Genomic DNA, 25,648 nt, shown 5'->3' with positions numbered 1-25,648 from the left:
ACTATACTGAATGCCTTCCACTAAGCAGTTCAGAGCTGTTTATAAATTTTTAAAATTCTTTTCAAAGTAAAGCTTTGATACAGGCAAAAGAAAATGATAGTGTCCTTGTTTGAACATGTGAAGAATCTATACACTATTACATTATATGTATACAAATAGGAAAATATTTACTTGTTAAATACCTCCACTAAAGCCCTACTCTGCAACCTCATTGTGATACAGCAAGTAGCCTTAAAGGTCTGGGCCAGGGAATTAAGTGTAAGTTTTGGCAGGTCCTCGTAATTGGAAAAGACTTTGAGTGTAGGTCCAGAAAGAATCTGTCACCCCAGCATAAGCCTTAGCTAAACTTTGGAGAATATTATCCCTAGGGGAAGGAAGTTGCTTACCAGGAGATGAAGTTTTTCGATCCTGGCAATTCATTAAGACTATCTACTAGATTGGAATAGGTAATACCCAGTTCAGTGAAATCATAAAAACATTTTAATAGGCATAATATATACAATTTGTTCTTATATTTGATATAAATATTAAAAGTCATTCAAACCTTCCATTTCAGTCCTTTTTAGGCAGCGAAGTGGTACAGTGGGTAGAGTTTTGGGCTTGGAGTCAGGAATACCTGGAGTTCAAATCCAGCCTCAGACACTTGTGCTGTGTGACCCTGGGCAAGTGATTTAACCTCTGTTTGCCTCAGTTTCCTCAACTGTAAAGTGGGGATGTTAACAACATCTACCTCTCAGCATAGTTGTGAAGATCAAATGAGTTAATAATTGTAAAAGTGCTTAGCACAGTGCCTGGCACATAGTAGGTACTATATAAATGTTAGCTGCTATTTTTATTTTTTTTAAACCAAGTATTAGTGGAGAAAAGGTTCATCCAGTTTCAAAGCATTACCTTATGAACATGACAAGCCCTCTCTTTCTTTACTTTTTTCAAAGGGTAATAAAGCCATAATTATGATGATGGTGCACAGGGGGTTAGACTTGTACTCGGGAAGCCCCCTAATGTCTCCTAGCTTTGTCATCCTTTGTAAGTCCCTTAGCCTCTGAGTGCCCCCTGCAGCTCCACTGTGGAGTTGCAGGTAAGTTACTGATCTGCAGTAGTGAAGACATTCTACGCTGCAGGAATTAACAGGTTTGGAGCAAAAAAAAAAAAAAACCAACCCAAAAAAACCAGTAATAATATCTGACATTTATCTAATGTTTTAAGGTTTGCCAAATGCTTTACATGCATTATTTCATTTGGACCTTACCTAAGCCCTGTGAAGTAAGGGTTGCAGACCTTATCTCCATTTTACAGATGAAAAAATTGAGACTGAGAGAAATTATCCTGCACACATATACATACGTAAGTGACTTGCCTGGGGTCACACAAGCTGTTCAGTAGGTGAAGTGAGACTTAAACTCAAGGCTTTATTTGTAAAATATGTATAATGGCAATGCTATCACAGGGCTATTTTGAAGATTAAATGAGATGAAATGTGTAAAATGCTCTGCTAACAGTAGAGTACTGTGTAAATTTGAGTCATTCCTAGACACTAAACTAATGGTATTTATTTTGTAGGAGCAAATGTAAGATAGTAAGGTACTAAAACAAACATTTTAAAATGGAAACAAATTTAAAGATAGATAATACTCTCATGTGAGCATTTCATTATCATTTGTGCCGGGGAGCTAGCTTATAAAATTTTAAGATTGTACATCAAAGCAAGCAAGTATGATTTTCAAGTACATCGTTCTTCACCTATCTCCTAGACTACATTAAGAAATGTTTTCTATTTTAGGCTGAAAGTTTTTTAATTGTTTGAAGTGTGTGTGTGTGTGTATAAACACATTCACATGCCCATATATACAAATACATACTTGCATGTGTATAGGATAATTGTTTTCATATATTTAAATTATTTATATATGTTCATATTGAACTTATCCCTGGTAAATTCATCCTGTAGATAAATTAAAAGTAGAAAGTGAAGTTTTTAGTGTTTTGGCTTTTTCCTCTTTGCTGGCTTGCACTTTTTGTTTTTATAATTTAATTTAAAATATGTTGGCTGGATAAATGTATACTTTTTGTAGAGTTTATACTTGTTAATTAAATAAAAATTAATCCCATTAGATACTAACTTGTTGAATGTCATCATGGGGATTTGAAACTTATCTTAAAAGTCTAAGTAAATACTTTTTATCTATGTACAAAATAAAATTAATATATGTTATTTCATCTAGACTCAGGGTTTAGGAACTGCTTTGAAGATACTGTTTTCTGAAAAAGAAATTCAAAATCTTCCAGAGAATAGCCCATCTAAAGGTTTTCAACTCACTCGTGAAGAAATAGTTGCTCTTTTAAATGCATTTGGAAGGTAAGAATCTTCTTCATAATGCAGATCTTGCTTATACCACCACTTAAATAAGTTTGAGCTACAAAAATGATGATAATTTCTAGTAAAGTAACTTAAACTAAGCCACTTTTTCTAGACCCAGTATCAGAGTCACCAAGAAGCTAGAAAGAGTTGGTCATGGAAGGGAATTACAGACTTCAGCATGTATATTTTACATGTGGAAACTAATTGTATTTTGTATGATTGCCTTCCTTTTGCTAACTACCCTGGACGCCTCAACCCACCAGACACTAAGGATGGAAGGCAGCAATACCCACACTTATTGTGTTCCCTCACCAATACAGAGAGAGACATAAGTGCCCTGAATCCTTCCCCATGTGTATACCCGCCCCGTAATCCAAAGACCTGCTGTCCCCCCATAAACAGAGATCCACCACACGTCAAGAGACATATGCGATATACAGTGTATGTGTGTAAAGGCCTACCACTGGTTTGCACCACACAGTCATATCACAGGATTCTAGTTAAAGCTAGAAGGGCCTTAGAGCCCAGTGAGGTTTTGCTTAGAGGCTCACCCCTTCATACAGAGATGACAAAATGGTCTTAGCGAGGTTAAATGACTTGCCCAACATCACACAGCTAGCAAGTGTTTGAGGCTGGATTTGAATCCTGTTCTTCCTGGCTTATTCTCTACCCCAGGCTGCCTCCTATATACATTTTCAAAGATCACCCTGCCTCCATCCCCCTCCCCACATAGACATATAGTTAATAGTCATAGAAAAAAATATGGGTCAAGAAGCAAGAAAGAAGGTTCCTTCATTTGGGGAGGAAGAGACAGATATCCTGAGACATAATCCTGAGGTGTCAAGTGGACAGAGTAGACTGGGGAAGATGCTTCCAATCTAATCCAAAAATCATCTATTGTCAAACACACCTTATGTGTAAAGCATCATGGATACAAATTGAAATAAAAAATAAATCTCTGCTCTTAAACAAGTTATGTTATACTAGGGCAACAGAACATGGAAACAGATATGTATTTTAAGGAGGAAGAGAGTATCAGCACTTTTGGGAAATGTCAAGGAAGGCTTCCTGTAGAAAGTGGCACATGAATTGCCTCTGAAAAGAAGCTGCAGATCCTCAGAAATTGAGATGAGGAAGAAATGCATTCTTAGCATGGGAAGTAGTCTATACACAGGCATTTTCCATCATGAGACTTTTGGGGATGTCTTAGATCTTGTATTGCTGAGAAGGGCTGAGTCTATCAAAGTTAAGTCATCACACAACGTGGCTGTCACTGTATACAACATTCTCCTGGTTCTGCTCACTTCACTCAGCATCAGTCCATACAAGTCTTTCCAGGTTTTTCTGAAGTCTACCTGCTCATCATTTCTTATAGCACAATAGTATTCCATTACATTCATACACCACAACTTCTCCAATTGATGGGCATCCCCTCAATTTCCAATTCTTTGCCACCACAGAAAGAGCTGCTATAAATATTTTTGTACATGTGGGTCCTTTTCCCATTTTTATGATCTCTTTGGGATACAACCCTAGAAATGCTATTGCTGGGTCAAAGGGCATGCACATTTTTATAGCCCTTTGGGCGTAGTTCCAAATTGCTCTCCAAAATGGTTGGATCATTTCACAACTCCACCAACAATGCATTAGTGTTCCAATTTTCCCACATCTTCTCCAACATTTATCATTTTCCTGTTTGACAGCCAGACTGCTTTAAGGAAATTATTTTGCCTGCTCTGTTGAGGACAGATTGGAGAAGGGTAAGACTTGTCAGGAATCCAGTTTAGAGGCTGTGGCAGTAGTCTGGGCAAAAGGTGGCAAGGGCCTGAAATAAGATGTTGGCCACATGGAGAGAAGAAGATGAATGCAGGAGATGTTGTGGGGAAGAATTGTTTTGATGTGGCAGATTGATTAGTTATGGAGAGGGAAGGGGAGAATGACGTAGAAGTGTAAACTTGAGTGACTAGAAGAAAGATAAAGCACTCAACCAAAAGTAGAAAAGTTTGGAGAAGAATGGTGAGCTTAAAGGGAAAAGTGGTAAGTTCATTCTCAGAACTATCTGCTGCATTTGACACTATTGACCACCATTTCCTCATGGATATTCACTTCTCTCTGGGCTTTTGTGATATTATATTCTCTCCTGGTTTGCTTTCTCTTGTCTGATTTTTCTCAGTGCTCTTTGCTAGTGCATCATCCACATTGTGCTACCTGATTTTGGTGTATTCCAAGGTTCTGTCCTAGGCCTCTCTTCTCCCTGTATTCAGGGGCTCTTAATCTGGGTTCCAAGAATTATTTTTAATATCTGATAACTGTATTTCAGTGTATTTAGATTCCTTTGTAATCTTATGTATTTTATTTTATTTTATTTTATACTTTTAAAAACATTCTAAGAAGGGATCTATAATCTTCACCAGTTATCCAGAGGGGTCTTTGACACAAAAATGGTTAAGAATCCTAGCCTAAACCCTTCCCTCTTCCAAACTTCACTATTTCTGTCAAAGGTACCACAATCTTTTCAGTGTCTCAGGTTCATATCTAGGCATCATCCTGGATGTCCCGCTCTCCCTCATCCCACATATACAATCAGTTGATAAATCTTACTGTTTTTATCGTCATAAAGTGTCTTGTGTCCAGCCCCTCCTCTCCCTTCACTCAACCAACACTTTAGTTTATCACTACCTCTCCCCTAGATTATTGCAAGTTTCCCAATTGGTCTCCTTATCTCAAGCTTCCCACACTTTAGTCCGTCCTACACACAGCTGTCAAAGAATTTTCTTGAGGTGCAGATCCAGCCATGTCTTATTCAACTCCAATGGCTTCTTCTTGCGTGTAGGATAAAACGTAAACTTCTCTGTTGAGCTTTTAAAGCTCTTCACAACCTGGCCTCAATTTGTCTTTCCAGCTTCAGTGGACGTTATACCTTCCTGTGCCACGTGGTCTGGTTAAATTGATTTTCTCTCTGTTCCTTTCATAACACACCAATCTCTTTCTTCCATCCTTTCCTATGTCTGGAACTATACTCCCACCTTACCTCGACCTCATAGAGTCCCTTTCTTCCTTTAAGATGAAGTTTAGGCACCATATTTTGCATGAAGCCTTTCCTTATCACCCTAATTACTCTTGCTGTCCTTCCCAAACTACCTTGTATTTTAGCTCTTCTGTGTATACATACATACTTATGTATTAACTTTATAAGGATTATTTCATTTTTTGTACTAGAACAGGGCCTAGCACATAGTATCTGCTTAAAAATACTTGATTAATTTGACATGTTGAGACTGAGAGCCTAGTGGGCCCTCTATTTGGAGATGTCCAGCAGTCAGTGATTGATGGGAAGACTGGAGCTCAAAGAAGTCCCTGTATATAGAGAGCTGGGAATCATGTGCAAATAGGTCTTTGAACTGATGGAACTTGATGAGATCACCAAGAAAGTGTATAGAAAGTATATAAAAGAGGACCTAACATAGAGCCTTGAAAGACACCTCTAGTGAGAGGGCAGGCCAGCCATATATGATAATCTCGCAAAGGAGACTTGAGAAGTAGGCAAGTAAAAGAACAAGCTGGGGAACACTGTAGCAGGATACTTCAAAGTCCACAGTTTTTAGGAGAATCATTGGTGTAAAAAACTACCAACTCATCCAGAAGATGAACAATTTTTTAAAGTCTGATCTGATTTGGAAGTTAGGATATTGTTGGTAATTTTGGAGAGAACAATTTAAATGTGGCAGTGAGGTCAGAAGCCAGATAATAAAGAATTGGGGAAAAAAACGGAGAAGAAGCGGAAGCAGAATGTGGCAGCTTTTTCTTGGAGTTTGGCTCTGAAAGGAAGGAGAAATATAGAAAGGTAGTTTCCTGTTTTAACAAATTATTCTTGCCAACTAGGTGCTAGTTAGGCCTGGTGGGTCATTCTGGGATGGTGGGTTGACAGTCTAATGCTCTCCTCTCTTCTGTCACCACCATCCAGCATAATTACCACTGCTCTGAAGGCCTCGTCCCCGGTCTGAACCTCCCTTCCCTCACCTGCCAACTTGGGAAATAAGGCAACTACATACTCCTCCAGGTAGCCAGTTCAGCCCCTATGCCAGAGATTTAAATACTAGGGGCTTCCCACCATTCTCAACTCCGTGTTTTCTTATTGGCCTAGCAAGAAGGATATATTTCCAGATGTAGGGAACAGTGAGAGCAAAGGAGAGGTGGGAGAGCACAGATTATGGTTTGGGAGCAAAGAGTAAAACCCCTTTAGAGCATAGAGTGTGAGGAAAGGAATAATATGGGATGAGGCCAGAAAGGTAAAAGGCCAGGTTCTAGAAGGTCTTGGATGACAAAAGTGTTTGTACCTTAGTAAGGAGACAGTAGAGAACCACAGAATTTTTGAGCAAGCACCCATTCAATTAACCCGTTTGGTGATTATCTGGTTTTTGTGCATCATTTGTTCCAAGATTTTAGCCCTAGCCTGCCTTTTCCCTTGCCAGGTGTCATGGTCACAGGCAGCTTTCTCATACTGCCAATTGGTGTTTACTCAAGGAATGATCATTTCAATAGGAGGCTAAAAAAAACCCAAAACCCTGCAGTGCCTTAAAAGTTAAATGTAAATGATTTTAGCTTCCCTACTGTTTTGTATTTTCTATAGCTTTCCTCCCCATAGTATAAATAATTGAGCTGACTCTTAATTTGCCACCAGAAAACAACAAATACAGAGATTTAACTCTGAGTTTTTGTCAACTTTGAATAATCTCTTTTAAAACTCTTGGCAGTTTCATCTATAAATTAAATTGCTGCATGAAGAATTTTACTTTTCTAAATAGGTCTCTAAAAGACATAATCCTATTTTAATATTATGTTAAATATTATGTTAAATATGTTAACTAATTAAAATTTAAATTTTAAGTATCTATCCATCAGACTTCTACTAATACACATATTCTTTTTTCTTACAGACTCTCCACAAGTGTAATAGAGTTGCAGAATTTTAAAGTTTTATTGAAACACAGTAGATAATAAAGACTTTCACACACTTGTTAAAGGTAACCATAAAATAATTGTGTAAAGACTTTTGGTCTTGGACATTCAGCAAAATGAGACTGATCTTCCTGACCTTCAAGAATTTGAACTCTTGAAGGAAACATTCAGACACCAACTTGAATATTTATGATCCTTAAAATAGGAAATTATCAATTAGAGCTATTTATAAATGAAGTATAGTTTTGGAACATGTAAATTATATTGATTCTCTGTTTAATTTCATGTATTTTTTCATCTATTGAATGTTTCTAGTGTGCCACCTTTTATTTAGAGTTTATTTTTCTCATTTTGTTGTCCTGTTATTCCCAGGCAGTAGTCTAATCTTAAATTATGTAACCATCTAATAGCATTGTTATAATCCCGTATGTTGGGAAAAAGAACTAGGGAACAAATATTGTACTTAGTAAAGAAAAATGCTGATACTGTGATAAGTTTTTCCATGTCTTTTCCCCATACTTTTGCTTTATACTTGTGCCTAGCTTTGTGTGAATTCATTTGTTTCTCCTGCAGAATTATAAACGTAACAGTCTTTCAAATGTGTAATTCAAGGAATTTCTTAAGTGTATTCAAGATCCTCCTATTTGCTTTTTCTCTTCATTGATATAAGGGAACTTCCTCTGGCAGAGTTGGACAGATGCTTTCTCTCTGATTCCCAACCATTTCTATGTCTGTTCAGTTGGTCCAAGAATTTTCTTATTCTTAGAACCTAAACATTATCTTAAAAAAGAAAAAGTGCCCAACTTGTGACCAAGACACCAATGTATACATTTCCCTTTCCTTAAAGAAAAAAAGATAGTGCATATCCTTCATTAGAGTAGTAAATATAAATCTAGCAGGTAACTTTTTGAAGCAGATTCTGTTGGGATTATGTAAATCTACAGTATTGTTTTCAGATGTTACAGGCCAAAAATTTGTTTTAAATAGAAAAAGAAAAACCATTTTAAAAAACTTTATTTTTCAAAAAAATTATCTATGCAATCCCCTAACTACTCTCAGCCTAACTTTCTTAGGTAGATTATTTAAACATGCTAATAAGAATATATAAATTCACTGTATATATGTGATACTTTGTGTGGTCAACTTGGACATTATGCTACCACACCACTCAGAAGTAAAGAACTTTCATTTTTTAAATCCAGAATTAAAGTACCCTTGCCCAGGATTAGCTATTTGATAATTTTTAAAACTTTGGTAGTTGTAATGTTGGTGTTCAATGTGGAAGTTTGTATATGTGTGGTAGTAACGTGGGTAAGAGTCCTAAAGTTTTTGTTTATTAGACCTTCAATTTTTTACCGAGTAAATAACAAGTGCCCTTAAGCCCATACTTTAGCCTGCCAAAGTCTGAAATGTGTTTAATAATGATATAGTGGAACTAATTGTTTAAATTTTGCTCCACCATTGTACCCTTATACATGAGGGGTGAAATTGTACCAGACTCGTTTCTTTTCCAAACCCAATTTCTAATTTTTATAGAATCCCTTGACAACTGACAGTGGTATTTAATTTTATTATAAATGGGTGGATTTGATTGCAGCCATTTCTTTTAGTACTGAAAATATTGCATATGGAAAGAAAACTTAAGGCAAGCTTCTTTAAAAACTGAATTAATAATTTTGTTGACGTAAGTATGCCAGATAATCAACATCAGTTCTCTGTAAGCTACTGCTCAAAGCCTAATTTAACCTGATACCACATTTTTATTGTGGTACAGTAATCTTTAAGATCAGTTTCTTTTTTAGGAATGTTACTTCACTCTTAACTGGGGGTGAATCCTTACTTATTACGAGCAATTACCCTTCTTAATTCCTGTGGTTTGTTTCAATATTTTAAAAAGAGACAGGTATATATGTTAGAGTTTTTGGAAATGAAAGCGTTTACACCTTCTAGTTGTAGAAAATTATTTTCTAAATCTTACTCATTAGCAGAAGAATACATGAAACATAGTAGTTTGTCATTGGAAAATAATATGGTGACAGCGTTCACTTGACCATGTTTATTTTTAGGAGACTGTATTACTGGTATATGCTGCCTGTGAGAATCTTTATTCTGTGAACCTAATGGCATAGTGTTTTTTTTCAACTCACATGTCAGGCAATTGTCTAATTCCTTTTGTTGCTTAGTTCTATAATTAACAGCACTGTTGATTATATACCATTTTCAGAAGCATATGCTTGCCTAAGTTCAGCCTTTTATTTCATAACAATAAAAAACACTGCCCTGATGGTATAACTGACAGAAATGATTGTACCAGTTGATAAAGTAATAAAAATGTGAAAGGAAGGGAAAATAGGCCTCTTCCCTTGACTTGAGTTTGTTACTTTTTTGAGTGGCGTCTATGTCAACATTACTGTCTATTTTAGATTTGGGGATCCTCGACCATTTTTTGAGGTGAATTAAATAAAATAGTAAAAATCTTACGCAGTTTAGAAACTCGATAAATCAAAACATTTTATTTTGGCATTTAGCATTGTGATTTATCTAATAGTCATGTATGATTGCTGGGCATATATGAAATATTGTGCCATATTTTTAAACTTTGGATATAATTTTGAGTATGAAAAAAAGTCTTTATTAAATTTCATCACCAACACTTGAGTCTATGTGAAAATTTAGGAGATTCACAATAAACCTCGTAGAAGTACCTAAATTTGCACTTGTGTGTATGATAAATCACAAAACTTGTACAATTCTGCCATGAGTATACAACACCTTTGATTTTGAACGTGATACTGTATTGTTTGCTGTTGTTTCCACTTGATTCTGTAAAATTTGAATTAAAGTAAATGTTTCTGCAGTGTTTCTTGTGTTTAAAAGACTTTTCTTTTTTTGAGACAAATTCTTTTTCCCCTTAATGGCTTCCAGAAAATGGGTAATATTACATTAGCACCAGTTTTTAAATGGGTATAATAAAAATTTTGAGGGAGGAATTTAAAAATGAAAAAAACTTCCAACATTCTGAACCTCTGTCTATTAAAATTAAACCCAACACAGAAACAAAATTGTCATGGAGGAGTATTGAGTTAATATTTCATATAAAAGATATTAAAACAGTTATTTTTCCATTTTTTAAAAAGGCATAAGAACTACCATGTCTCAGAATATATATATATATATATTTCTACTGATAAAACCTCCTTCTTATATTGTTTTGTTTTTTTAAAGGCAATTGGGGTTAAGTGACTTGCCCAGGGTCACACAGCTAGTATGTGTCAAGTGTTTGGTCTGAGGCTGAATTTGAACTCGTGTCCTCCTGACTTCAGGGCCGGTGCTCTATCCACCACGCCACCTAGCTGCCCCTTTCTCTTTGATAAATCCAAAGACTTTGAGGGCAAGAACTCTGTTTTCCAGGTCTTGAGTAACTATAACATTGATGAATAAAGTAACAATATTGTCAAGATAGAGCCTAAACTTCAGAAATTAATCGCATCTTTAATATTCATATTTCCTCTTAGTATGGCTGTATAGTTTTCCATGAATTAGATCTTTTTTTTATGACTACTTATAATTTGTTTACCACCTTTTGAGGTAACAAGTGTTGCAAATTTATTCCCCGAAGGAAAGTAATACAGGTACTTTACTTGTCCCAGAGTTGTTTCATATGAGCTCTAAGATGTAATCCTAAGTGAGGGAAAAGGAGAGGCTAAAGTAGATGGATGGAAATGATTGAGATCCAAATTCTAGGCAATAGAAATGTGGGTATCCTCTGGACTCAAAAGGACATGTGAGTACTGCAGAGGCTAGAAGGTCAGGTAAATAGCAGGGGAGGGGCGGTGTGCTATCAAGGGTTCTAGTTGGAGAGCATAAACAAGTTCTAGGCATATCTGCTCAGTGTGGAATTTAGAGTTTGCAAGTAAAGATGGTGAATAAGTAGTGGAGATCCAAATGGAAAAATTTGGAGTATGGGTGGAAGGGAATGGTGCTTGCCAAGAGGACATATATCTGCTTAGCACAGTCAGAGTGCATATTGAGTACCTATCTAAATCTTATGAAAGTTTCACCCAGTGAAACTTGGCTATTTGAAAAAGAAATTGGACACAAGTGCTGGTCATAGGTTCAACTAATCTACCGAGCACCTATCTTGTACAAAGTACTGCCAGATCAGTAGTGGTTCCTGGTCCTGGGCAGTGTTAAGTAATGGAGAGCAGAATCAGAACCCAGGCACAGGATTAAAACATTTAAGCTGGAAGCTCTTAATTTTATAGATGGGGAAACAGACCCAGGGAAATGAAATAATTTGACCAATGTTACAGAGGTAATAGTGGGCACCTGAGTGGAGCAATGGATAGAGTGCTGAGCCTGGAGTCGGGAAGACTCATCTTCCTGAGTTCAAATTTGGCCTCAGATGCTAGCTGTGTGACCCTGTTTGCCTCAAGTTTCCTCATCTGTCAAATGAGCTGGAGAAGAAAATGGCAAACCACTTCAGTATCTTTGCCAAGAAAACCCAAATGGGATCACAAAGTCGGACACAACTGAAATGACTGAACAACAGACATGATAAGTAGCAGAATCAGCATTAAAATCCAGGTCATCTGATTTCCAAAGCCCATGCTTTTCTTTATAAAACAGGAAAAGACCACCAAGTCAATTTATAAAAAACTGATGAAGGTCCTACTGAAGAGATAATGAAACATGTCTTGCTTCGTGGTAAAGAGGCAGAGGACTATTAGAATGTTTTGGATTTTTTAAAAATGTGGACCGGACACCAGCTCTGAGGTCAGAAGACCTGGATTGAAATCCCATTTCTGAGGTACTACCTCTGTGACCTTAGGTCGTCATGAGATCAAACTGAATGGACTCTGACTTCCCTTCTGTGTCTAAATCCCCGATCCTTTAACAGGGCTAGGTTCCTAACAGGCTCCCTGCTTGTGTCCAGAACTAGGATTAGTGCAGAGCACTGATCAAGCAGAGCTGAGTCTGAAAGTGAAGGCAAGGGTTTACATTTCATGGAAAGAGGGAAGAAAATGGCTTCTTTCTCTTTATTTAACGTGTCAGTTCATTCTTTGTTATTTTACGGACATCTCTTTTTTCAGATAGTAAACATTAAGTACTTATGTATGCCAAGTACTGTGCTAGGCACTGGTGATGCAAAGGCAAAAATGACACAGTCCCTCCCTTCAGAAATCATTCCTTAGGGGAGACAATGTAGAAGTATGTACAAATACAAAAATAAGGTGATTTGGGAAGGGAACGCACAAGCAACTGAGGGGATCAGGAAAGACTTAAGGTAGAAGGCAGAACTGGAGGTGGTTCTTGATGGAAGTAAAGGAGTCTATGAGGTGGTAAAGTGAGGAGGGAGTGCATTAGAGGCATGAGGTATGACCAGTGCAAAAATCTGGAGATGGGAGATGGAGACTTCTAGGGGAGGAACAGAGAGAAATGGGTTTGGCCTTGCTCTAGGGTGTAAGAAGGAGAGTAATGTATAATAAGACGGGAATGCTAGGGGCTAGGTTATGAAGGGCCAAACAAAGAAGTTTATATTTGTCCCTAGAGGTAATAGGAAGCCATTGAAGTTTATTGAGTTGGGGGAGTGACATAATCAGACCTAGACTTAAGGAAAATTATCTTTCCAAACTGAAGGGGTATTTACTTCAGTACTTTGATCTATAATCTCATAAATGTGGATACAACCATACCTCATTCTAAAGGCGTCATATTCCTTTTCAGATTTCATCTTCCCAGGCTAAAGAGATGAAACTGATGATTTGTCCTTACATAAGCTCCACTATCCCAAATAGTAGAATTGAAATGTTATCTTAGTTGTACTATTACTTTTTCTAAACCCATGCTATTTTCATTTATGATGTAGAAAGACTAGAAGAATATAATACAAATGTATTTGTTTCTCAAGTTGTATCTTTTACAGGTTTCTATTTTCTCATGGTGGATTAGTAAGAAAGGAGTACATGCACGGGGCTTTTACCAAGTATCTTTTATTGGCATTCTCAATATAACTTCAAATACATAGACCCATATAAATTTAAAATAAATTTGACTGTATTGTCAGAAATTAGATTGTATTTCTTGTAGCACTCCTTTTTGGCAGAGCTCTTAGACATGGGAATGCTTGTTTGTTTTTTTACCTTTATAGGGAGTAACTTTTAATATTTGACAGTTATAATTTCTGCAAACTTAATTTTAACATAAGATGAAGCTTTTCAATTTGGTCCCAGTCTTAGAAGTTACTGATCAAAGAAGCTAATTCTGATAGCCATCATAGATATTAAATATATCCCAAGTCCAATAAGTCAACAATCATTTAGTAAGCACCCACTATATGCCAGGTACTGTGCAAAGTACTAGGTAAGTAGCAATACCTAAATTCATTCATTCAAATGCAACATGTGTCCATGCTGTCTGTTATGGCATAAATTTCTTGGCAACATCTCAGACATAACTATGTTAAGACACTATGATTGCATGTGTCTGTGTCTGTTTCTAAACTGGCCCAATTAAACGGGCTATCTATAAGATGCCATAGTAAAATGTCTGCCACATGGGTACAACAGAATTCTTCTGAGGTTAATTACGAAAAAGAAAACTATTGTGCCTGTATAGATATTATTTTTTAATGGTTAAGCAAATTATGTTCTATATGCTAATATAAAAACAGCATTGTAAGCATATGCTTTTGGTATTGTATCAGGCTTTGATATGTATTGGCTCAGAACTTTTATTAAAATATTGTCCACTTCCTTTACCTTTTAATTTTCTGAGTTTGTTTTATATTGCTTTGACACAAAGAAAACAAATATTGCCTGTAGGAATATTTTAGAGCCAGTGATAACTATTCCTTTAATTTCCTTAGTATTTTTTAAAGGATTTTATAAACTAAGCAGCTTCATCATTATAGTTAACAGTCAAAAATAAATTAAGAAGCTAAATGAAAACTGCATTTTTCCTCCCACCCCTGTGTCTTTCAGAAATGTATGCATACTCGTTTACTAGCAGAGAAAGATTGCATTTTGGTACATTCAAGTACAGATTCCAAGTTAATTAAGACATTTCATATGCAGGTGGGCATTTACAAGACTTGGGTTTTGTCACTGTTTTGACATTACTACAGAAACAAAAGTTAAGACACAAAGTATATTAAGTAGACACCAAGTGCATCACTATCCCCCTCTTCCCCAATTCATCTTCATGAAATATTAGCAGCTTTAATATAAAGGTAAATTATGGCTTGCAATGGTGAGATAATGAGCATTTCAAACTTCTCTGCCTAAAATCATAGAAGTATAAGCAACGTTTTTAGATTATAGCATAAGGCTGTGATCATTACTTGGTTTTAGTAATATGATTGGATATGATTTTTTTCATATTAAAATATTTTAAATCTATTTACTCTGGAGCAAAGGATACCATCAAAGAAATATATGATCAAAACAGAAGGTGGCACGGTCATGTGATGAGTATGATAACTGACAAGTGGCCCATGGGCTTCATGGTATCCTCATGATACCAAGAGAATGTGAGAAAGGTCTGGCATGATGAGTGGGCCCTCTTTGACAAACTTACGGGAAGCCATGAAGAGGGATTTTACAGGACAGGCAGGCATGTTGCAACCTATATCAGCCACATCAATGAGATCATAGATCCAGTTTGAATGAACATATTTAGCTGTCCTAATGACAAGGAAAGTATTCTACAGAGCCTACATGAAAGCTTAATTTAAAAGAGTTCTTCTAGAACCCTAAAGGGTGACTGGTAGAAGTTTTGAGTTTATATTTGCCAATTCCTCCTCCCTGACCCTTTACCTTACAGAAAAGAAAAAGAAGCCTAGAGACCTTTTTACTGCAGAATATTCCGCTATGAAGAATACATAACTGGCTTCAAAGATAGAAAAACAGTGACATGTCATTTTTAAGGCTATTGGGAAAATTAAGATTTTGATCTCATCATCGCAAATGTTTTTGAGATGGTAGAACTAATCATTGGAGGTTTCCTTTCTGTCCAAAGACCTTCATCAATTTAGAATGCTCTAAGTCAATCACAATTATGTTGGATTTCATGGGGTCAAGGGATTCAAATTGCATGAAAAATCCACATCACAGTCTGGTTTGACACCTTTGCCCTAGTTAAATGGGGCAATTACATAGCATCAAGAGAACAGAAGTGAAATTAATCTTAAGAGGTTTAAATCGTCTGGATTGCTAAGCAGAAAATATTTGTGGAGAATGAAATTATAAACCATGGATCATTGAACAGTTTTGTATTGCAGGTAGGATTTACTCAACAAGAGTACAGATAAAATTTCCTTCCATTTTGCCCATTTTATTGCCCTGAGACTTGGGATTTGCTGAGTAATGATCTCTTTATACGACATCTGAATTTTCTCTGGCTCTTGGCTCTGTAGAAAACCTGCCCATTTAACCTGTTGCTAAGATATGTGCCTGACAATCTTCCATTCCCCTAGGGATTTTTTACAATGAAAAAAACCCACGCGAGGAGTGTGTAACGTTAGCAGCATTTTCCAAATGAAGCTGGTTTTGCAGCATGTTTTTCCACCTCGGAGATAGATAATTCTCTAGAAGGTGCCCCTTGCTGAGGCATATGTGTCATGCTGTAACATGTATAAACTCTACTTACCTTCTGGACAATCAATTTTCATTATGTTGTTTTTAAAATCAGTTCAAATAAATTAACATTTTCCACATTGGTCTAAGATGGAAAAAAAACTATTTGGGGCCCAAAGTAAATTGGTCCTTGACTTCAGCTACAGTACTAGGGATGTTGTAAATCCCCTTTAAGAAACCTATAGCATCTAATTGAATGTAAAAGGCATTAGATGTGTGGAAGAGCCCTAGGAGGCTCAGGTCCTAAATTTATGGATGTTAGATTCTAATTTGAATGAAAACTTTGCAAAAATCCTTATGGTTACCGAAGAGAAAGTTCAAGATTGTGCATTAGCACATATAATGTAAGTTTTAATTTGTTCTCATTTAATTTGTGCACATTTTGCCTTATTAAAAGCACAAAATTTGGGGCAAAATTTAAGGCCTTTTTCCTTAAAAAAAAAAAAAAAAGCTGAATCCTGCTTGAGGACCCACCCATCAGGGTTTTAACACTTGGAAAAAGCCATTTGTCCAGAAGGCTTGCAACAGTCTATCCAATTGCAACTTTGAGAATGGAAACTAGTTAGACATTTACACATCAGGGTAATCAAGTTGTGAGGTTCTACTGTGCAGCACTGAGAAAGGTTTCTGTATCTAACAAGGATATCTATTTTCAAATGCCTTTTTAATTAAATTGGAATAATTTTAATCATCTGAGAAATGCATCTATAACAAGCCACAGGACACATTAAACTATATATTGTATACTTGTAAAGTGAATTATACATAAAAATATCTGTGCAAACTAAAAAATACATTGCATCAACAAATTCTTGGGAGAGAACCTTAACATACTTTAGCATTATCATTTAAGTTATATAAAATATGTCTTCTGTAAAAGGACAAATAAAAAAAATTAAATTATGCCTAGGGAAATAGCCAGGCTCATTTCTTTCGTACTAACTAAATAAAGTTTTATCCATCTAAATTATTGCTTAGTCCCACTGGAGCCATCAACAAGGTCAAATCCTATTTATTTCTCATGTGACAGTGCCCTAAACATCCAGCTGTCCCCAAGCTTGTTTTTCTGAAACTTTTCACTGCAGAGTAAAATTCTGTAATCCTGTTGTTAACAGAGGCTACCCATTGCTGGATTTGTCGGGATCCAACATCGAGTCTTGTTGCAGTGATCCTATTTGTGCCATGAAACTATTAGTCTGTTGTCCCCAGTCATAGTAATCTGGTGCAAAGCTTAAAAAGAAAAAAAAAATACTTTTCCAACATTTCTTTTACATTTCTCCTATCAGTTTGTAGGCAGCTACTTAGAGATGGACTGATATTTAAAAGGCACACACATCCCTGTGCTTCTCACCCCCTGCCCCCCACCCTTTTTCCCACTCCCCTTCCCCAGACACAAACCAAAATGTTGTTTACACTCAGGTTTTGCCACCGTACTAGGAAATAAGCCTATTTATTTTCCCCTAATAGTATGAATATAGTAATTGGGCATATCGGCTTCTTTTCAGCCTTACCTGGTACAATATCTGGTTATCTCATAGCCAGATGTACTTTTAGTCAATCACTTCTACTGACTATATATGTATAGTCATGGGGTCATAAATTTAGAGCTGGAAGGGAACTTAGAAGTCGTTCAAATCAATCCCTTCATTTCACAAATGAGGGAAACTCAGGCTCAGAAAGGTTGTGACCAAAGATAAACTTAAGGCAGAATCCCAACATGAAGTTTCAAGAAAAGTGCCTTCTTTCCATTCGTGTGTGTATGTATGTGTGTGTATGTAGACGGTTTTCAACTTATAAATAGTTACACCTGAGCCATTCTGACAAAGGGACATGACGTCTACCCTAAAGTATTTAAAGGCAGCCTTATAGAAGAAGGATCTTCTTGGCTGTATGGGAAAGAGTGGTTTGGGGAGAAAGGAGAGGTTGGGGATGGTAGCTATGGTTGGAACCTGGAGAACTTTGTGAAGGGGATTTGTTCTGTGAAGTTTGGAGTCAGTCAAAGGGCCGCACTGGAGGACTTAGCTCCTTATACCTATATATCCATTTCATGTATCACATCTACCTAGTCCTCAGAGATTGTATAAACTGAATTTCCAATTTGGGTCTCTCAATGCAGTAAGAGAAGGTTTTTTCTTTCTCATTCACCCCCTGCCTAAAGAAGATTCTCTTCCTCTCACCTTCCCTGGAGCCCTTGAGGGGCGATGTTCCAGGCGAGGTCATCATCACTGTCGTATCTTCGAGGGTTGTCAAAGAAATAGGATCTAGGGCTAAATCCATGGCTTGGGACCATTCCAGGATTCGTCTGGAAAAACAATCAGATGATGAAACATTTCTCTCCTCTCAGCAGTGTCAACGGATGCTAGGCACAGAATGATGTATGAGCTGACAGAAATGGTTAACAACTATTTGTTGACCTTACCTGTTTTTCTCTGGAACAAAGGAAGATTCCAATGGGGGAAATGGAAGGACAGAATTGGGAAGTAATTGTTATGCTTTTTAAAGTATCATCATTTTTTAAAAAATAACAGAGAGTCACCAGAGACTTTAGGCCTCCTTCCTATCTGAATAGGGGCTGTTCCTACATGCAACTCACTGATTCCTATGATCTGTCTTCTGCTATATATAAAAATTTGAGTCCTTGTAGAATATTTTCCAACACTTATTATATATGTAGGTTGTTTGTTTGTTTGTTTTTTACCCCCTGAATGGGTTTTCTTATGAATCTGACTGAGTGGGGTTTCTGCAATCAAGTTAATCACATTGAGCATTAAGAGGGCCAAAATGAACCAAGGCACCATGCCTATAATCACTGGTACAAGGGGAAGTTGGTAGATCTCTTGAATTTGGCAGTTTTGAGCAGCAGGAAGGCTAAAGCTAAACAACTCCAGGCTGCCTAAGGAGGGGTGAACTGGCCCGAGTTGAAAAATGAACAGGCTGAATGTTCTGTGCCAATCAGCACTGGGATTAGGCCTGTGGGTGAGTGGCCAATGCACTTCCAACCCAAGTGAGACCCAACTGGGAGACCCAATCCTCTACTATGTGACTTTAATGTGTTGTTTAAAAGACAATGAGAATGAGACAACCTGCAAACCACTCTTTCCCATACAGAGTCTAATACAAATTAAGGAAATTGGACTCTGTTCTTCCCCTGAGCAAAATCCACATTAGCAGGCTATAAGTCCTTCTATTTTTAGGAATTTAATTTGTTCTCTAAAACTTTATGATCCCAGGGGAAGTCATTGTCTGGTAGCCTTGCTCAGAGGTATCTTAACAGCCCTACCTGTGCTCTGCCATACAAGTCCAGTTGCTGAGAGTGGAATGTCATTAATGAGTTGTGTCCAAATGACTTCTTGAGTGCAGCACAAACAAAATGACATCTAATAACATTTCCTCTCCACCTGTGCCCCTCGCTGTGAATAAATTAGGTGCTGATGTCCCTTCAGGCCACTAGGGGACAGTTTTGCTATAAGAAATCCACTAAGAAACTGGCAATACATTCAATGGTAAATGTATAGCATAGCTATTAAAGCAAACATTGTATGAAATATGATTAAGATGGCCAACAATTTCTCTTGGGTAACAAAACTTGGGGGCACAGATTAAGCTGTAAATATGTATAGGTTGTGTAAACTGATCAATTTGATTCCATTCAACAAATATTTAATAAATGACTTGGAACTAAAGTATATCTAAATATAGCATTTGCTTCTAAATCTTCATAGCTTTTATATATAATAATTAATAATAATGATAATGATAAAGAGTGGCTAGCCCTTATATAGTACTTTAAGGTTTGCAAATTGCTTTACATACTTTATCTCATTTGATATTCACAGATTCATTTAACAAACAGATCGATATGCTAGGCACTAGGAGATATAAAACGTTAGATAAAACACAGTCCCTAGGTGGCACAGTGGATAGAACTCTGGCCTTGGAATCAGGAAGACCTGAGTTCAAATCTGGCCTCAGACACTTGACACTTTACTAGCTGTGTGACCCTGGGCAAGTCACTTAACCTTGATTGCCTCACCAAAAAGCAAAAAAAAAACCAAACTCCAAAAAACAAAAAAAACAAACAAAACAAAAAGCCATAGTACCTGTGTCAGACCTCAACAGAGATAAGTGTAACACACAATATTGCATGATAAATCATTAGAAAGTTAAAAAAAATAAATAAAGTCCTATTTGAGGTGATCCAAGAAGGAAGGCTATTATCACCCTGAGGTCCAGAGGAATATTCAGAACAATCTTGTGGTACTTCCCACTGAAGCAAAGGATATTTAAAACTAAGAAGTCAATTTGTAGTACTTGGACTCCATCTCCCATCTTTGCACCGGCTGCCCTGCCATGTAGAGAATGCTCTGCCCCATCCCATCCCTTCACCTTTTGATTTCTCTGGCTTCTTTCAGGACTCAGCCCAAGTCTAACCTTCAACCACAGGCCTTTCCCAGTGAGTCCCTTCTCAAATGACCTCCCCTCTGTTCTGCATATATCTTGCATACGTGTGTCTCCCCCATTAGAATGTAAACTCTTTGAGGGCATGGATTGTTTTTGCCTTTTTTTGTATTCCCAAAGCACAGTACCTGGCATGTAGTAAGAGCTTAATAAAAGTCAGTTGAATGATTGACAGGAGTCAAATCAACTAGCATTAATTTGTTATCAGTCAATAGTGAGGCCACCTCTGGAGGCTAAAGTTTTGCCCCACTAAGTCTCCTCCTCTGTCTGTGGATCCAGTCCAAGAGCCTCCCCAGAAAACTTAACTAGCTGCCTTCAAAGTACTAAGAATGTCAAGGTAGCTCCTTATTGTCTAAAAAAATAAAGTCCAAACTCCTTAGCCTGGCATTGAAGGTTCTCCACAGACTGAACTCAACCTTTTTGTCTTTACTTCCCAATGCACCCTTTTATTTTTTCTCTGTTGTGGTCAAACTATATGACTCACTATTCCCCAACAACACAGAATTCTTGGATGACAGATTTAGAGCTGAGAGGGATCTTAGAGGTCATCTGTAATTTTACAGATGAGGAAACTAAGGCCCAAGAGATGAAATTAATAGCTCAAATAGTAAACTGTAAAGCCTGGCCTTAAATCCATCCTGTGCTCTCCTGCTTTCATGCCTTTACTTATATCATTCCCTAGGCCTGAAAAACCTGCCAATCCTCCCCATCCTTCCAAACTATACCTGTTTAGATCTCTTCTTGTGTTTCAAATTTCAGGACAAATTCTCTGCTTTCATGAAGCCTTCTCCCATCCTCTCATCTTGAAGTGACCCTTCTGATCTCTCAGAACAATGTGCACCTGTCTTGTGTTATAGTTATCTACATATATGTCTTATCTCTTCCTAGTCAGTCAGTTAAAAAACATTACTATGTTCTGGGCACTGTGCTAAGTGTTGGGGGTACAATGAAAGGCAAAAACTAGGTACATATGAAATATATACAGAGACGGTAAAAGGTAATTTGAGAGGGGAAAACACTAGATTGCAAACTTTTTAAGGGGGGAGGACTATGTCTTATTTTTATATTTTCCACAGTACCAAGTACAATGTTCTGCATACAAAAAACAGAAATAGCTCACATACAGAAATCACTTTACAAAGTACTTTCTTTATAACCACCATGTGAGGTAGGTTAGTGGAACAGTGGAAGAATTATTATACCCATTTTGTAGACAAACAGAGGTTCAGAAAGATTAATCAATTCAAACCCAAGTTTTCTAACTCCAACTTCAATGTATTTTCCACTGTACCATACTGACCCAGAACAGGTACTTGGTAAATGTTTAGTATTGTGCAGTTCTATGGCTAACTACCCAGGTTGCAGATTTTAAGGCCCCTTGGCTTCTATAACTAGCAACTATCTTGCCTTTTCTCATTAACTTTGTCATTAGTCAAATTACCCAGGGAAGGGAAAAGTGGTAAAACTTAAGGAAACCTTGGTGCTGGGACAGATTTCCAGTTTGGTTCAGAGAAGAGTTACACTCTTGGCTGAAATGACAACTTTTAATTATTTGTGGTTATCATATCTGAAATTTCCCTGTCATCTCTACTTTACCATAGATGACTGACCATTAACGATACCTTACAATTGGGACAAAATATTGGTGGCTTAATTCCTAGCACTTGGGAAGGTAGTCAATATAAACTAGGAAAGAACATTGAGCTCCTTGGCTCTCCAGTCAAATAACAAGTCTCTGATCTACCAAAATTCTCCTCCCCTTGGCCTTGTTCTGTATTGGTCCATCCTATCTCTGTGGATGTTTCTCCAAAAGTCAACTGGGCCCCAAACATACTCAAAGAGTCTGCATAACACTTTTAAGATACTTCAGCATTGTATCCCTTTCAGTGACAAGTTATATCCATTACTCTCAGAAGACATTTGCACTGCAATAGTGGTTATAACCATTGCCAACAGGGGGTGGTAGAAGGGTAGTTGAATTCTATTGTATTCCCATCTTAACGGTTTGCTTTGCTAGAAGATAACATGGCAAATTCAGATTTCTCGGCTCAGATCTGGTGTTCTAATGACAATGAAGTGGCTACCAACTGGAAAACATTCACTCCTCTTCAGTCCTCACAGAATTAAACTCGTTTTCATGCCTTCGCAAAACAAAACAAAATGAAATGCCTGAGAAGAAAGCACACTTCAGAGCTATTGGGGGAAAGGAAGACAATTTGTTGTTGTTCAGTTGTGTCCAACTCTTCGTAACCCCATTTGGGATTTTCTTGGCAAAGACACTTAAGTGGTTTGCCATTTTCTTCTATAGCTAATTTTACAAAAGAGGAAGTGAGGCAAACAGGGTTAAGTGACTTGTCCAGAATTACACAGATAGTAAGTGTCTGAGGCTGGATTTGAACTCAGGAAGATGAGTTTTCCTGACTCTAGGCCTGGCACTCTATCCACTGCACAACCTAGCTGCCCCAAGGAAGACAATAACAGTCCCCCAATGACCAGAATGCTCTCCCTTCTGACTTAGTTTCTCTGGCCTCGTTCAAATATGTATGCATGCATGTGTGTGTATATATATTTGTTTTCTTATTTATTTGGGAATGGGACTCTTTATCTTGCCCTGGCTGTGGTGGCCAGTGGCCAATCCCACTACTGATAAACATGGAAGCTTTGACTTGCTCCATTTCTGGCCCAGGCCAGTTTGTACTTCCTTAGGCATCCTGATGTCCTGCCCCCACCTCCACCCTGCTTCCAAAGGCTTTCCACATTAGTGCTAGATTTAATATGGAATTTAGCTCAAAACTCCTGTGTTCAAGTACTCTACCAGCCTCAGCCTCCCTAGTAGGAGAGATTATAGACATGATCCACCATGGCCAGCAGGCAGAACTTTTTAACATCCCAAGTGATGGTGAATTACTCTCTGTTATAACAATTTCAAAGTCTAAAAATGAGACCCTGAACAGCCAAAAAACCCTCAAACAAACCCCAAACCAAAAATTCCAGTATTCACTATTACACTATTATATATATCCAGTATATACTAGTATACAAAATTCTAGTATTCACTATTATGTTATAAATGTTCCCTTCCTCCCTCTCTCCAATGAAATACAAATCAATTTACTTACTAGGTCCTTTGTAGGATTTCTAACTCGGAAGAAGTAAACGACTAAGGTGGTGGGCAGAAGCTCCCACACAAAAAGGACCACTCCGAACACTACATATCCAGCATCTCCAAGCTGACTCTTCAGATCTGCCTGTTACAACAAAAGAATGGAGAAATGGACCTGATCATACCGGATAAAGTCACAGAAGAAAAGGCAGATTGTGCTTAATTAGAAGTGAGTACTACATAATAATTCTGAACCTATTCCTAAACCTCTTTCCCCCAAAATATACACATCTAAACCATGAGATCTTTTATAATAATGCCAGAAAAGACCTTAAGTAGTCATCTTATCCAACCTCCTAAAGGACACTGATGATCATTTGAACTTTTCATGTTCAATGGTCATCCTTCTTAAATATCAAGTGTTCAAAAAAAATGTGTAGTTTTTTCTATATTCATTGACATAATGTATGATTTTTTTTTCACTAAGTCCAAAAAAAAGTTTTTGACAAAATACAATATCCTTGAAATACTAGAAAACTTAGGAATCAAATGGGCCTTACCTTAATATGGTAAATAGTATATATGTAAAACTAAAAGTCAGCATTGTATGTAATGGGGATAAATTAGAATTCTTCCTAATAAGATCAAGTGTAACCACAGATGTACACTGTCACCACTACTATTTGATTTAATCCTGCAAATGGTAGTTGTAGCATTAAGACAAGAAAAAGAAATCAGCATAGAAATAAGCATAAAGAAGAAACAACATTATCTCTTTTTGCAGATATGATGGCATATTTGAGAATCCTAGGAAGTCAACAAAAGTTAATTGAAACAATAATTTCAGCGAAATTCTGGGATATAAAGTAAATATCCATAAATCATCAGCATTTCTGTAAATTATCAATAAAACCCAGCAGAAAGAGATATAAAGGGAAACTCTATTTAAAATAACTACAGAAAGTTGAAAATACCTGAGAATCTATCTACCACAATACACACAAGAACTACATGAATACAACTTCTAAATATAGCTGATGGAAATAAAGACAACCCTAAACAGCTGGAAAAATATTAATTGCTCTTGGGTCGACTGAGACAATATAATAAAATGACAATACTACCTAAATTAATATGCTTATCCACTGCCATAAGAAGTAGTTTATAGAACTAGAAAAAGTAACAAAATTCATCTAGAGGAACAAAAGGTCAAGAATCTCAAGGGGAATGATGAAAAAAAAAGTGGGAACAAAGTGGGCCTAGCAGAACTAGATCTCAAATGATACCACAGACCAGTAATCTTTAAAACAATTTGGTACTAGTTGTAAAATTTAAAAAAGGTCAATCAGTGGAACAGATAGGTACACAATATACAAAAGCAAATGACTTAGTGGCCTAGTGTTTGATAAACCCAAACACTCCAGATACTGGCATAAGGACTTACTGTTTGACAAAACTTCAGGAAAAATGGACAGACCAGCAATCTGGCAGGAATTAGGGTTAGCTCAACATCTCACACCATACAGAAAAACTCCAAATGGATACATAACCCTAGATAAAGTCATATCATAATCAATTTAAAGGAACAACCTTTCAGATCTATGGATAGAGGAACAGTTCATGACCAAAAAAGCAATAGAGAAGACAACAGAAGATAAAATGAATGATTTTGTTTACATAAAATTAAATAATTTTTTGCACAAACAAATTCAATGCAGTTAAAATTATAAGGGAAATAGGTATCTGGTAAAAAAAAAAAATCTTTGGAGCAAGTTTCTCTGATAAAGATCTCATTTCCAAAATATAGAAGAAACATATCCAAATCCATAAGAATAAGAACCATTCAAAAGTTGATGAATGTCAAAGGATATGAACAGGGAGTTATCAAGGGAAGAAATCCAAGCTATTTATAGTCATATGGAAAAAATGCTCCATTTCACTAATAATTAGAGAAATGAAAATAAAAGAGACTCTAAGATTCCACCTCATACTCACCAGCTTGGCAAAGACGATAAAAGGGAAAATGATAAATGCTAGTGGGCTCTAGGAAAACAGGTACATTGATGTATTGTTAATGAGGCCATAAACTAGTCCTTCCATTCTGCAAAACAGTGTGGAACTATGTTCCAAAAA

The 25,648-nt window shown here is 36.9% G+C and overlaps 2 protein-coding genes across 3 annotated transcripts in view; one reads left to right on the top strand and one right to left on the bottom strand.

Annotated features, from left to right (window-relative positions):
* The window catches only part of LOC114049992 (ERO1-like protein beta), a 61,655-nt gene extending 51,475 nt beyond the window's left edge, over window positions 1-10,180 (top strand). Inside the window, exons 15-16 of the mRNA XM_027871487.1 lie at window positions 2,223-2,356; window positions 7,297-10,180. Of these exons, the coding sequence (XP_027727288.1) occupies window positions 2,223-2,356; window positions 7,297-7,357 (195 nt within the window). The 3' untranslated portion in view covers window positions 7,358-10,180. The remainder of the gene's footprint in view (window positions 1-2,222; window positions 2,357-7,296) is intronic.
* Window positions 10,181-13,295: 3,115 nt separating this feature from the next.
* Window positions 13,296-25,648, bottom strand: part of LOC114049879 (integral membrane protein GPR137B) — a 97,757-nt gene continuing 85,404 nt past the window's right edge. Inside the window, exons 5-7 of one of the 2 annotated variants that reach the window (XM_027871321.1) lie at window positions 23,532-23,660; window positions 18,132-18,256; window positions 13,296-17,184 (exon numbers count right to left, since the gene is read on the bottom strand). In XM_027871321.1, coding sequence (XP_027727122.1) covers window positions 17,073-17,184; window positions 18,132-18,256; window positions 23,532-23,660 — 366 coding nt within the window. In that variant the 3' untranslated portion in view covers window positions 13,296-17,072. The remainder of the gene's footprint in view (window positions 17,185-18,131; window positions 18,257-23,531; window positions 23,661-25,648) is intronic. The other variant, XM_027871323.1, reaches the window with a different exon arrangement.

This window comes from Vombatus ursinus, unplaced genomic scaffold, assembly GCF_900497805.2.
Source record: "Vombatus ursinus unplaced genomic scaffold, bare-nosed wombat genome assembly UNPS02014798.1, whole genome shotgun sequence".
Classification (NCBI taxonomy): domain Eukaryota; kingdom Metazoa; phylum Chordata; class Mammalia; order Diprotodontia; family Vombatidae; genus Vombatus; species Vombatus ursinus.
Note: the sequence above shows the minus strand (reverse complement) of the source record. Positions and strands in the feature narration are given on the sequence as shown.